The 12,433-nt window shown below is 36.9% G+C and overlaps 2 protein-coding genes across 7 annotated transcripts; one reads left to right on the top strand and one right to left on the bottom strand.

The window, feature by feature from the left end:
• The first annotated feature begins 536 nt into the window (after window positions 1–536).
• LOC104895844 (APO protein 2, chloroplastic) lies at window positions 537–7,420 on the top strand. 6 transcript variants are annotated; one of them, XM_048645863.2, is made up of 7 exons: window positions 537–686; window positions 1,742–1,835; window positions 2,209–2,368; window positions 3,171–3,233; window positions 3,620–3,780; window positions 5,139–5,491; window positions 6,199–7,420. In XM_048645863.2, exons 4-7 carry the CDS (start codon window positions 3,185–3,187, stop codon window positions 7,028–7,030), a joined length of 1,395 nt encoding a protein of 464 aa, XP_048501820.1. In that variant the 5' UTR covers window positions 537–686; window positions 1,742–1,835; window positions 2,209–2,368; window positions 3,171–3,184; the 3' UTR covers window positions 7,031–7,420. The 6 variants fall into 6 exon arrangements, with proteins under 6 accessions (XP_048501820.1, XP_019105764.2, XP_019105766.2 ...); XM_019250219.3 differs by lacking the exon at window positions 2,209–2,368; XM_010682473.4 differs by lacking the exon at window positions 2,209–2,368 and having other exon boundaries at window positions 557–686; window positions 1,739–1,835.
• A 1,291-nt stretch (window positions 7,421–8,711) lies between these two features.
• Window positions 8,712–11,685, bottom strand: LOC104895843 (tubulin alpha-2 chain). Its single transcript, XM_010682472.3, has 4 exons — window positions 11,406–11,685; window positions 10,084–10,318; window positions 9,620–9,990; window positions 8,712–9,536 (listed from the first exon to the last, which is right to left on the bottom strand). Exons 1-4 carry the CDS (start codon window positions 11,496–11,498, stop codon window positions 8,880–8,882), a joined length of 1,356 nt encoding a protein of 451 aa, XP_010680774.1. The 5' UTR covers window positions 11,499–11,685; the 3' UTR covers window positions 8,712–8,879.
• Window positions 11,686–12,433: the final 748 nt, after the last annotated feature.

Raw genomic sequence — 12,433 nt, 5'->3', positions numbered from 1 at the left:
GGCAACACCCCATTTGTTGTTATGCACACCATCCAAGGCATGGTTGGTCTAGAATTCCAGACCAACCAACTCCAAGGGCCAATTGCTCCAAAGGTAAAGCTAAGTAAAGCTAACTTTACTTTTTGCTAGACCAACCAAAACCAACCCCATTGCTCATGCTCTTAGGTTGGTCTGATTCACTATTACTTGAAATTGTTTCGTATTAATGTATTATGAAACCATATCCAAAAAAAAATGATAATTGTCTTTAAAATGGAAAGATATTGTAATTCATACTAAAGTGTCATCTCCGTTTAGAAATAGTTGCACCATTTCTATTTTGTACACTATTCACATCTTACACTAAATGTTTCATTTGAATGAAAAAAAGGGGGAAAAGTAGGACATTTAAATTAACCATCGATTTTTTGAGAAAACAAAATTTAAAGACAATTTTTCTATACTCAATTAATTTTATTTTCTACTTCATATGCTATCACACATTATCGCACGCATTGCGTGCATGTAAGGCTAGTTTAATCAAAAGAAAACGCCTTGAACTCTTATGGATACCATTATACAAACCGCATTCTTTTTGCACCAGGGAAAAAAAAAGGAGTGTGTAAACCGCACTCTTTCCTCCCCTCAAATAACAAAAACCGCACTCTTTCTCTGATAGACAACCGGCGCAGATACGGCCACTAGAGGTAAATGTTGCTTCCTTACTCTCCCTTTCTTGCATTTCTAAAGTTAAATCGTTGCCCTAATTCATCTGTCTTCTGTTTTCTTCGAAATTTCAACCCTAATTTTATATGAAATCTTCTCATCTCCAAATTGAAGTTCTGCTTACAACTTCTTTAGGTTCGTTCATTAATAGGTTATTTTTTCTCATCATCCCATTTTTTTAGGGTTTATTTGGCTTTTCCGTTTAGTTTTTTGATTTTATGCTGCCAAATCTAATCAAAGTTGTGGGTTTAACAGAACTGTATATTCTCTCTCATGTTAATCAAATAACAGAAAATTGGCTTATGGTAACAATAACATTTAGGTGTATATTAATTTATGTTTTAGACATTATGTTGCTTAAGCAAATTACATAACTTAAATTTTTTTTTTTTTTTTATCAGAACCCCCTAATTCATGCTAATTATTTTTGCCTGATACTGTTTTGAGTGTCAGGTAACTCAACGGAGTTAAACATTTACTCCAAATATGAAACTATATATTCTAGGTTGCACATAGACGGATATGGGAACGGGTACTGTTTCGGGTACAGGGACGGAAAATAACAAGATTTGAAATTTTAGGAATGGGTACACGTATCCATAGAGGATAGGTATCGTATCGAGCACGGGTAGTACGTGACCTAAAAGAAGTACCCGTGCTACATAGTATAAAAGCAACTAACAGTCAAGTGGAGGACCATGTATACCGAGTCTACCAGTATTAGATAAGGGGAGGTAGTTAAATGGATTTGAATACTTAAGTCAAGGTTTCGAAAAGCGAAAAGATGGCATATTGTGTTGATTTATTTCTCAGCTCCTGTTGGGGATATTTACAGGAAATGAAAACTGGGATATGTCTTCATTTGACACATTTTTGCCTGCATAGCGTATTTACATATAAGTCAATAAGCCTCTATTACAATTTACTTATTACATCTAGCTCTAACAGTTTAACTTCATCCATTTCACTTTTCCATCTAAAATTTGACAAATAACAATTCCCATTTGAATTTTCATATTCCGAATGTGCGAAGCAGATAAGAAGACTGAGAGAAAAGACATTAAACAAATTCAAGGCAAAGTTTATTCTCTTGGCGACACCAGAAACTTGGGTATTCCAAAATTTCGCAGGTATGTTTAGGACCAATTTTACTGTAATTTCAAAGATTTCAAATGTGTACCTTACACATATTTGAATAAGAATTCAGAATTGATTTGTTGATTTTAACATTCTTATTCTTTTCACTGGTGAGCCAAAAAAAAAACATATTTTAGGGGTTGAGTTGAACCCACTAACCCCCTGTAATTATGTAAATGGGTAACCAGTAATCACAATTATAACTTATGGTGCCAAACTATTTGCTTTCAGCAATTATCTTCTGGGTTTTCTTTTGTAAAGGTAGTAGAATTTTGTAGAGAATTTTAAGTTGCTTTAAGTTTTCATTGTGATGGGAATGATTGTTTGGTAGTTGATGAAATGATATCATTCTGCTGCAACCAATAGATAAATTGTCGTTGCTGCCTATTGGTGAAAGGGAGTGAGTTGTGGCATGTAGGGCTGCTGCGGGTCACTGACCTGCGCTGCCGCACGGTGACCAGCGGACTTGGTCCTTCTTTCGCGGTTTCTACGTCTGGACTGCTATTGCTTTGGGCTTGTGGTTGTGGTTAGTTGATTTATGGATTCTTAAAATCACAGTTCACTGAATTATAATGTGCGCAAATTGTTAGTGAATTGAGTATATGTGATACCTAACTGTGAATTGTGATGAGTACCTTTTTATTTTGAAGTGAAATTGTGATGAGGATGTCATATCATATATATATTGGTGTTTAGGTAATGATAAGCTTTTGTAAAAAAATTCCAGAGGTTGCAGTATTCGAATCTGAATGAATATCAGGATATGCTAATAGAACTAAATATTTCAAAAATACTGGCATTAGGTTCTTGTTATAGAGAGGAATCAATTAATCATGCCCTTTTCAGTTGTGAATTTGTTTTTTGTTTATATGAATTCAAATCCAAATCTTCCTCCAACTCAAACCAGGGAAACAAAAGTCTAATATGTTAAAGGGAATTGTAAAATAGCATGCGAGATGAAATGTTAAATGTTGGTTTAGTTACATATGTTGTGTTTAGATGTAAAATTTGATGCGCTTGCCAATTAGATGTAAAATTTGATGCGCTTGCCAATTAGTTCCAAAATTGAAAATTTGATGCGCTTGCCAATTAGTTCCAAAATTGAGAAATTTGCCAGAAACAATTGTAATTTTCTTTTATTGAAATATATGGAAGTTGTATTTGGATTTCGTAACATTTGGGATTTAGTAGTTAAGTTTTTTTTTTCTTTGGTATTTGATAATATCGCAATATTACGCTACCCCTCACCCGAAATCTTGGATCCGCCACTGCCTGCAACTGTATACCTTCTATACTTATATATGTTGTCCTTTTGTTTCATTACTCAGTCCATTCTTTGGTGATGCCATTGGTGATTCTCCAGCCAAGTTCGGCGATGCCAGTAATAGGAGGTACCCTTTTACCTTTCTTTATGTTACCTGAATCCGGTTACTTGTCAGATACGGGCACATATCCAAGTGTCGGACTTGCCTTTTATTACAAATTTCCATCTTTTGGTTTGCTAATAAATTTAAGTGTCCACAACTCCACACTGATATCAGAGTGTTGAGAATCTGACTTGCGTACTTTGAGCTGAAAGGAAGAGTTTGAGTAAAGTGTTTTCCCTTCACCATATCATCCTTGGATAAGGAGATTGTTATCTACTTGTGCATGAATTAGAGTTTCTTAAATTCAGTTGCTACCTTGTTTGTTAATGTTGGTGAAAGGTGCAGCTTGTGGTTTGTTGGATATTTTTCATTTTATGTAGATCTTTCATTCCATCTTTTGGTCCTTACAGGGACTTCATCTCATCAACAAGCATACTGCATGCATTCAAGCTATCTTAATGGACGTGGCTTGGTTCGTTGTGATAATTTACCCAGTGTTTCGTACTTCAGAAAATCAGAGTTTGTGAAGTCCAATGTCTTATCTGATCTTGGCTTCGTTAACCATTTGAAGGTATGATAGATCTGAGACTTTTGACGCTTTATGTGTTTATGGTTTAGGTACACATTTGAAGCTGCAATCTCTCTGTCCCTCCTTGCTTCAGTCTACAAATCCTTTCTACCTGTATCACCTAGCTATCATTTACCTGGCTCTAATAAAGGGAAAGATTTAGCTGAACTGCGAGTTGTAGTTGAAAATCCAGCATATCAAACAACCTACTCAATGACAAGGCCTCTTTTCCTTAGCTTTGTATTTCACTTGAAATTATGACCTCAAAACATAAATCTAAGGTGAAAATTCGATGCATTTTGCCAACTAGGAACTTTTAATTCTGTGATTTGAGGTGGAGCAAGAGAGGACAAAAGAGTATTCGATGAGTGATGCTACCTGAATGGCGCCGTTACGACCTTGAGCACTGGTGATCCATAGTTTCCCTAGTCTTGACTGTTATTATCAGAAGGCTAACTGAAAGTCAGAGACTTTTAGGGAAAATGAAACAATAAAGAAATTATGTGTAGGAGTCTGCCGCCATTCTGAATATTGGTGTTTTTTTTTTAATCATTGATTTGAATTTTAAGTTGTAGCCCACAGAAGCAAGTTGCTAATACCAAAAGTATAGATGATAGAGCCATGAGAAATTCTCAAAGAAATTCTGAGCTTGTTCACTGGATGAGAACATATGGCCTACATACTACTTCCTAAGTCACCATTCCTGCTGTCACAGATCTTTAATTCCATTAGCTCCCACTATTTTTAATCTATACGCTTCAGCATTTCCCCTATTGATTACTATCCTCGCTGATGCTATAATGTATAAGAAGGAAATTTAAATGTTTCATATGAGTAGAAGAAAACAAATGGAACAATACGGAAAGAGATAAACTGCAGAAGCCTTTCCCAGCCCCAAGCTTCCCCCTGTACTTGTTCCTCCTGCTTCTTATGAAACAAATCTTAGAAGTTGTGCATTGAAACTGATGTATGAAGCAGTGAGAAAGTGAAGACATTGGAAGAAGGTAGAAAGATTAATGGGAAAGACATAGGGAAGAGAAGATTTGAGAGAAGATGAACCAATAAGGGAAAGGAGGAATCGTAGTAATAAAATTCAATCCATCTAAGTCAGATCTAATGCCAGAACATTTGGTTTCCAATCTAAAAGATATTACTGGTTGCTTTGTTTATAAATTACTGTCCTAGAAGAACATGAGACTTTTTTTTTTCTGTGAAATGGTCATTATTGATTTTGTGTTAATCTTTCTCTGCAGTCTCTGTAATTATTGTATGATTTATGATATATCTTTACTTAAAATTTATCTTATGTAGTTAGTTTGTTTGGAAGTTTGGACTAATTATGAGGGATTATCTTTTTATAGGTTTGTGGCAATCTATGCAAATTTCTATTGAAATATAGAAGTGTGCTGCAAACTTCAAGCCAGAATTCTCCTTTGGTCATTAAGAATGATATTCCCCAAAATGCTGATTTACCTAAATATTACTCAAAGAAGGAAAAGAAGCCTTTTCCAATACCTATAATAGAGCTGAGGCGAGCAGCCAGAGAAAGATTAAAGAATAGCAGAGGCCAGCCTAGGAGGCCTGTGCCACCACCAAAGAATGGATTGCTGGTTAAGAGCCTAATACCAGTTGCTTATGATGTCCTGAATGCAAGGATTCTATTGATAAACAATCTGAGGAAGCTTATGAAAGTTGTGATTGTCCATGCGTGCAAGTAATAATTCTTTTAAAGCCTTATTCAATTCTTTGCTAGTAATAATAATTACCCGTATTTACAGTGCTAAATTTTAGCTAGTGATTTCACTCTGCTATGTGTTTGGACGGTGAGCCTGTACTGTATACCTTTCATTACCTAGCTTATGGCATGCAAATTTTAAAAAGAACTTTCATCATTTGTTTTTACCTGTTAGTTTGGGTACTCCAAAGATTCAACGCCTCCCTTATCATTTGCAAGAGTCAAATTTGATATCATGATGGTTGAACGACTACCATCTGTTCACTGTTGCATACACTAGCATCCTTCATTCTAAAAAATGATTTTGATGCTCATCAATCTAGATTATCCTCGTGATATTTAGCATTTCTTGTACTCAATTTATTGCAGTGGTCAATGCTCAAACACCTTAGCCTTTTGTTTATTTGATGTCATTGTGCTATAGTTGTGTAGACACATACTTCTATAAGGCAATAGAACGCCAAAGTTTTTTTAAAAGGATATCTCTAAAATCTGCACCAGTTAACTAGTCTATTGAAATATTATTGGTGCGCACCTATAGCTGAGATAAAACTGAACATGAGATGGATCTACCTTTGTCACTCCTCATCACAAGAAAACTTGCAAAGAAGAAAGGAACATATTAGGAAATCCTATTTTTTCTGATTAATGTTTTTGTATTGACTTTCATTTTTATGGATGCGTAGATGCTGCAATGAGATCCATGTTGGGCCTGTTGGGCACCCCTTCAAGTCTTGTAGGGGAGCAGGAGCATCAAGTCGGCATGGTCTTCACGACTGGGGAAGTGCTATGGTGGAAGATATTTTGGTCCCCGTGGATGCTTACCATCTGTATGACCGTCTCAGGAAGCGTATTGCTCATGATGAAAGATTTTCAATACCACGTATACCTGCTGTGGTAGAACTTTGCATCCAAGCTGGAGTAAATCTTCCAGAATACCCTGCCAAAAGGCGAAGAAAGGCCATTATCCGTATTGGAAAAAATGAATTTATCGATGCAGATGAAAGTGATCTGCCAGATCCTGAAGCTCAAAGTCCCACAGTTCCAATATTATCAGAAATACCTGAATCAGAAATAGTACCCCCATCTAGTGCAGAGGAAATTGTCTTGCTTGCTGAAGAAACTCTCCTAGCATGGGAAAGGATGAGAAAAGGAGCCAATAAGTTGATGAAAATGTATCCAGTTAGAGTGTGTGGTTATTGCCCTGAGGTGCACGTGGGCTCTTCAGGGCACAAGGCCCAAAACTGTGGAGCCCACAAGCACCAACAACGGAATGGACAGCATGGCTGGCAGAGGGCAGTTCTTGATGACCTGATTCCACCCAGATATGTGTGGCATGTCTCTGACATTAATGGTCCTCCAATGAAGCGAGAACTTCGAAGCTTTTATGGTCAGGCACCTATAGTGGTGGAATTGTGTGCGCAAGCTGGGGCTGAAGTTCCGGACCAATATAAGCCAACTATGAGATTGGATATAGGAATTCCAGCAAGTATTGAGGAAGCTGAAAAGGTGGTTTGAAGTCGTAGCACTCTGCAGTCTGCACTGTTCATGCTAGATCTTCTTTCTCGGTATTTTCCCTGCTTATGGAATTGCTCAAAACTAAGCATCTTGAATCTGTGCACTATCCCTATAATTATCTTACTGGAACTAAACAGATTTAACTGCCTACCAAGTAATTGTATTTCAAGGGGGTGACTTATTTAGTTATTTATACCACTGTAGTCTAACTCAATGTAACTGTGTAATGAACTCACAGATGTCTTGTTTTGTACATGGAGCCTTGTAATTGCTGTACTTGAACATACTGACAAAAATTAGCAAATCTTTCTAGAATTATGGAATATTCATTTCCTGGGCTATCAATAACAGTTGGCCACCTTTTTTCTTGTACCATTTAGGTTATCATTTGATCTCTTCTACAGTTTTACAGCTTTGCCTCTTGTACTCTTGATTTCTCGTATGCGATATAATATACTCTAATGCTCATTATGCAATGTGGTGCCCTTGTCGTTTGTCGATTGTGATATAAAGTGGTTGTATGGTATACATGGAAATGTAATTCTCAATTTTATTTCTTGGGGAGTTATTTCTCTTATGTAATTTTTAGGAATTTGACTAATGTGTTTTGTTATTTCCCCTATTTTACGGTTTCACCCATTTCCTGTCAACCAAATAATTATCCAATTTAGAAAATCATGGGAATTTCTATTGTCTACAGAATTTCCTGTATACCAAACAACCACCAAATTTCCCAAGTGGCGAGAATTGATTGTCCCAAGTCCTAACACAATGCATGTTGTCCATGACTTGTTTATGTTTTAGTCACCATCACATAGAAGATCTTATTCCCCTGTCATTAATGTGTACTAAACGATTCTGCTTTTTCCATTTCTTCCTTAATGATTTGTCAGTAACAAATTCCATATTGTATCTCCATCCGACTATTACTCTCTTATTTTGTTGGGTTAGTGTCTTAGTGATAAGGAGTCACCTCATATATAGGGGTAATTATCCTTCAAATGGATGGTTATTTGTTCAAGAGATTGATCAACCTTGTGGATACGTCCTTCTATGGTTAACTTTGTACCATTCTAAAATCTTTACAGGCCGCAAACAAAGCTCAAAAGATGTAAATTTTTGGTAACCTATGTTCACCTTCACTTTTGTCCCTCTTTTAGTCTTTTCCATATGCTTCAAGGCTTATCTAATCCACCTCCATTCTCAATGTTATCACTCTCCCTCCTTCACTTTTATGGGTAAGATCGTTAACTCGAATCTAGAAAGAAAAATCACAAAGGGAAAAGAAATCTTTCCATCTCCAATCAACAAAATTAACGGAGAACAAATTTTCATCCAAAGCCCAAAACTTCATTCCACACTTCGGAATCCATATAACGTTCATGGTTTTACGTCTATCCACAATTTCCACTCAACCTCAGTATAAATTCTCATTCAAACAAACCGTCATAAACTTCAAATTCTAAAGGGAAAGCAACGTGTATTCTCAAAATTTCAGATGGCCATATAAATTATAAGGTCATATAATATTAAAAAAAAGTTTTGAGGATTCACTTCTAGGCCAATGTTGGGGAATCCCAGAACAGGGTAAGTTTGTTTATATATTCAGCACTAAGCATTTGGTGAAGCAATATTAGAACATAATCGAACATTATCTACTGAAAAAGATAACCATGAGATATTTTAATGCACCGTTACCATTTCATAGCCAGAAATTATCATCGGAAACACAAGATACCAGGTTCCAAATAAAAAGTTTCCACAATACATGAGCACAATGCACAAGCAACAAAATGAAAAAGGGCTCCTTCAACAACCACAATCAAGCATAACTAGATGAAACCCGATCTTAGTACTCGCCCTCGTCATCACCTTCATCATCCTCGGCACCCTCAGCACCAACCTCCTCATAATCCTTCTCAAGAGCAGCAAGATCCTCACGAGCCTCTGAGAACTCACCTTCCTCCATACCCTCACCCACATACCAGTGAACAAAGGCCCTCTTGGCGTACATGAGATCAAACTTGTGGTCAATCCTGGAGAACACCTCAGCAACACTGGTGGAGTTGGAGATCATGCAAACAGCCCTCTGGACCTTGGCAAGATCACCACCAGGAACAACACTTGGTGGCTGGTAGTTGATACCACACTTGAACCCAGTTGGGCACCAGTCAACAAACTGAATGGTACGCTTGGTCTTAATGGTGGCCACAGCAGCATTAACATCCTTGGGAACCACATCACCACGGTACATCAGACAACAAGCCATGTACTTTCCGTGACGTGGGTCACACTTTGCCATCATGGAAGAGGGCTCAAAAGCACTGGTGGTGATCTCAGCAACAGAGAGTTGCTCATGGTAAGCCTTCTCAGCAGAGATGACAGGGGCATAGGAGGAAAGCATGAAGTGGATCCTGGGGTATGGGACAAGATTGGTCTGGAACTCATTGACATCCACATTCAAGGCACCATCAAACCTCAATGAAGCAGTCAAGGATGAGATCACCTGAGAATTGGAAAAGGAAAAAGTCAATATATAGAAGGATTTGATTATCTATCATAATATGTTCAGAGACTCGTAATAATCACCTGAGAGATCAGACGGTTGAGGTTGGTGTAAGTGGGACGCTCAATGTCAAGTGAGCGCCTGCAGATGTCATAGATGGCCTCATTGTCGAGGAGAACAGCAACATCAGTGTGCTCCAAGAGAGAGTGGGTTGAGAGAACACTGTTGTAGGGCTCAACAACAGAGGTTGAGATCTGGGGAGATGGGTAGATGGTGAAACCCAGCTTGGATTTCTTTCCATAATCAACAGAGAGACGCTCCAAGAGGAGAGATCCAAGACCAGAACCAGTTCCTCCACCAACAGCATTGAACACGAGGAACCCTTGGAGACCAGTGCAGTTGTCAGCAAGCTTACGGATGCGGTCCAAGCAGAGATCAACAATCTCCTTGCCAACTGAAATTCGACAAATTGTTAAGATTCATTATTCACTAAAACAAAACCAGCAAAATAAGGAGTCAAGGACACAGATAACAGCTCAATACTTACTGGTATAATGACCACGGGCGAAGTTGTTGGCAGCATCCTCCTTGCCGCTGATGAGCTGCTCTGGGTGGAACAGCTGGCGGTAAGTCCCAGTCCTCACTTCATCAATAACAGTGGGCTCAAGATCAACAAAGACGGCACGAGGAACATGCTTGCCAGCACCAGTTTCACTGAAAAAGGTGTTGAAGGCATCATCTCCTCCTCCGACAGTTGTGTCACTTGGCATCTGGCCATCAGCCTGTCAACATAAAACGCACAAAACAAATTAGATTCAACTGATATATTAACTAAACAAAAACAAGACACATCGCTTTTTTGACAATTTTCAAATAATTCCACTAGAATATCAAAGAAGGAAAGCAAAATTGTTTCAATACATCATTTAATGGAATAGTTTCACGCCATAAACAGCATGGGAAGAGCTTAAAATTAAATTAGTCTACAACGATGGATGATAAATCATAGACAGCTTCCAAAAGCGCGAGACTGAAGCTTAAGCAAAAATAAGACAGGATCCACATATCATCGCTAAGTTAAGAAAGTGGACAAATCAAGGAGTTTGTATCTCATATGTACTGTTGAAGAAGTATAACACCACATTAATCATATTATGAAATTAGGAACTGCTATGAACCTTAATTTACACCAAAAACTTTGAAATCTTAATTTCAGAACATCCGCAAGTCACACTTTAATAATATACACACCGAAGATCAACTTATTAAACCAACAATATTAACCATCAAAAATTCATACGAAAAATAATAAAATAAGACACAAACATTTATGTCGGTTGAAATGAGATCAGAGCTTCTCCATATAAGACTACAAACATTTACATGGATCATAAAATCATGTGAAATAGATCACCGTCCTTGAACCAAACTAAACAAGAATACAAACAAAAATGTATTCAAAATCTAAATCTACAAGAATTTCACGAAGACAGTCCAAATCCTCCAAATTCATTAAAAATGATATAATTTTAAGGACTTCTATTAGATCCTACAGATTATAGAAAACATCTACACACAAACTTCAACATACAACAAATCAGAACTTTTGAAAAACATCATTCTGAAACGTAAATCATCAGATCTGGCATTCATTATATCAGATCTAGCAGTTACGATCAATCAATCAAAATGCGAAAACCTAAAAAAGAAATATGACACCAGATCTGGATACAAATACCATAGATCTACATGTTCTACCAAAATGCGATATCAAAATCAACAAATTCAACCAAATTAAAACAATATAACATCAATTTTTCGGAATATAGAAACATTAAAAATGAAATATCGAAGGAACAAGAGAGATACCTGAATACCGTGTTCAAGACAGTAAAGCTCCCAGCAGGCATTTCCGACTTGGATACCAGCTTGACCAATGTGGATTGAAATGCACTCCCTCATTTTGGCTAAAGAATTTGTCTAGATCTGAAACGAAGAAAGAATGTTGAATAGGAGAGAGAAAAATAGCAGAAATGAAGAACAAATCGAAGGCGTTTATGAAGACGCCTTCTTTGAAGAACAGGAGAGAGAAAAGAGTAGAGCGAAGAAGAAGGGATTTTGCGTTTGTGGGAGAACAAGGGTGGTGGTGGTTCTTATACTGGAGAAATGAGGAAGTTATTTTTAAAATATTTTAATTTTGAGGGTTTTCTTTTTTTAACTGTGGTTACAGGGTGTATGCCAGAGAAACGTTCGATTTAACCATGGTTGAATTTACCCCTTGTTTTGCGGGGAAGCCTTTTGTCCGAATTCGAATTTTAAAATTTGAATGTCTGGGTTGTGATTGGTGGATATTTGAGACGTTGCGGTACATGCACTCAAGTCTCAAGCGGTCAAGCTTCAGCGTTCATAGTGAAGTTACAATTGCTCTACCTCTTTGAATAGAGTTAAACATAAGAGCATGTACAATGGTTGGTGTCTCTCCAACTAGCTCTCCACACTCTCTCTCCTATTCTCTCTCTTCAAGCTACTCTCAAGAGCCATGTCTAAAAACACCCAACAACAATAAAACCCTTTAAAGAGCTCTCCATTCAACTTTTCATTATTTTGTGGTCCCCATGTCAATAAATGAACCTCATTTCATATTATGATCAAAGTTATATAAATTAAGTTATTCATGTAAATTAAATATAATTACAAATTAATCTTTTTCATAATTTAAGCAAAGTAGAATTTTTAAAAAACAATATAATTATGAGTGCTAATATTTAATTTTCATAAATTTGGCATGGAATGAAGAATTAACCTACAACATGAAAAACTAATTTTTAAATATCCAATATTAGGCTCATTTTATAGATAAAGGAAAATTATACTTGTTGGCATAATAATTATTACCA

This window comes from Beta vulgaris, chromosome 6 (genome assembly GCF_026745355.1).
Source record: "Beta vulgaris subsp. vulgaris cultivar EL10 chromosome 6, EL10.2, whole genome shotgun sequence".
Lineage (NCBI taxonomy): Eukaryota > Viridiplantae > Streptophyta > Magnoliopsida > Caryophyllales > Amaranthaceae > Beta > Beta vulgaris.
Note: the sequence above shows the minus strand (reverse complement) of the source record. Positions and strands in the feature narration are given on the sequence as shown.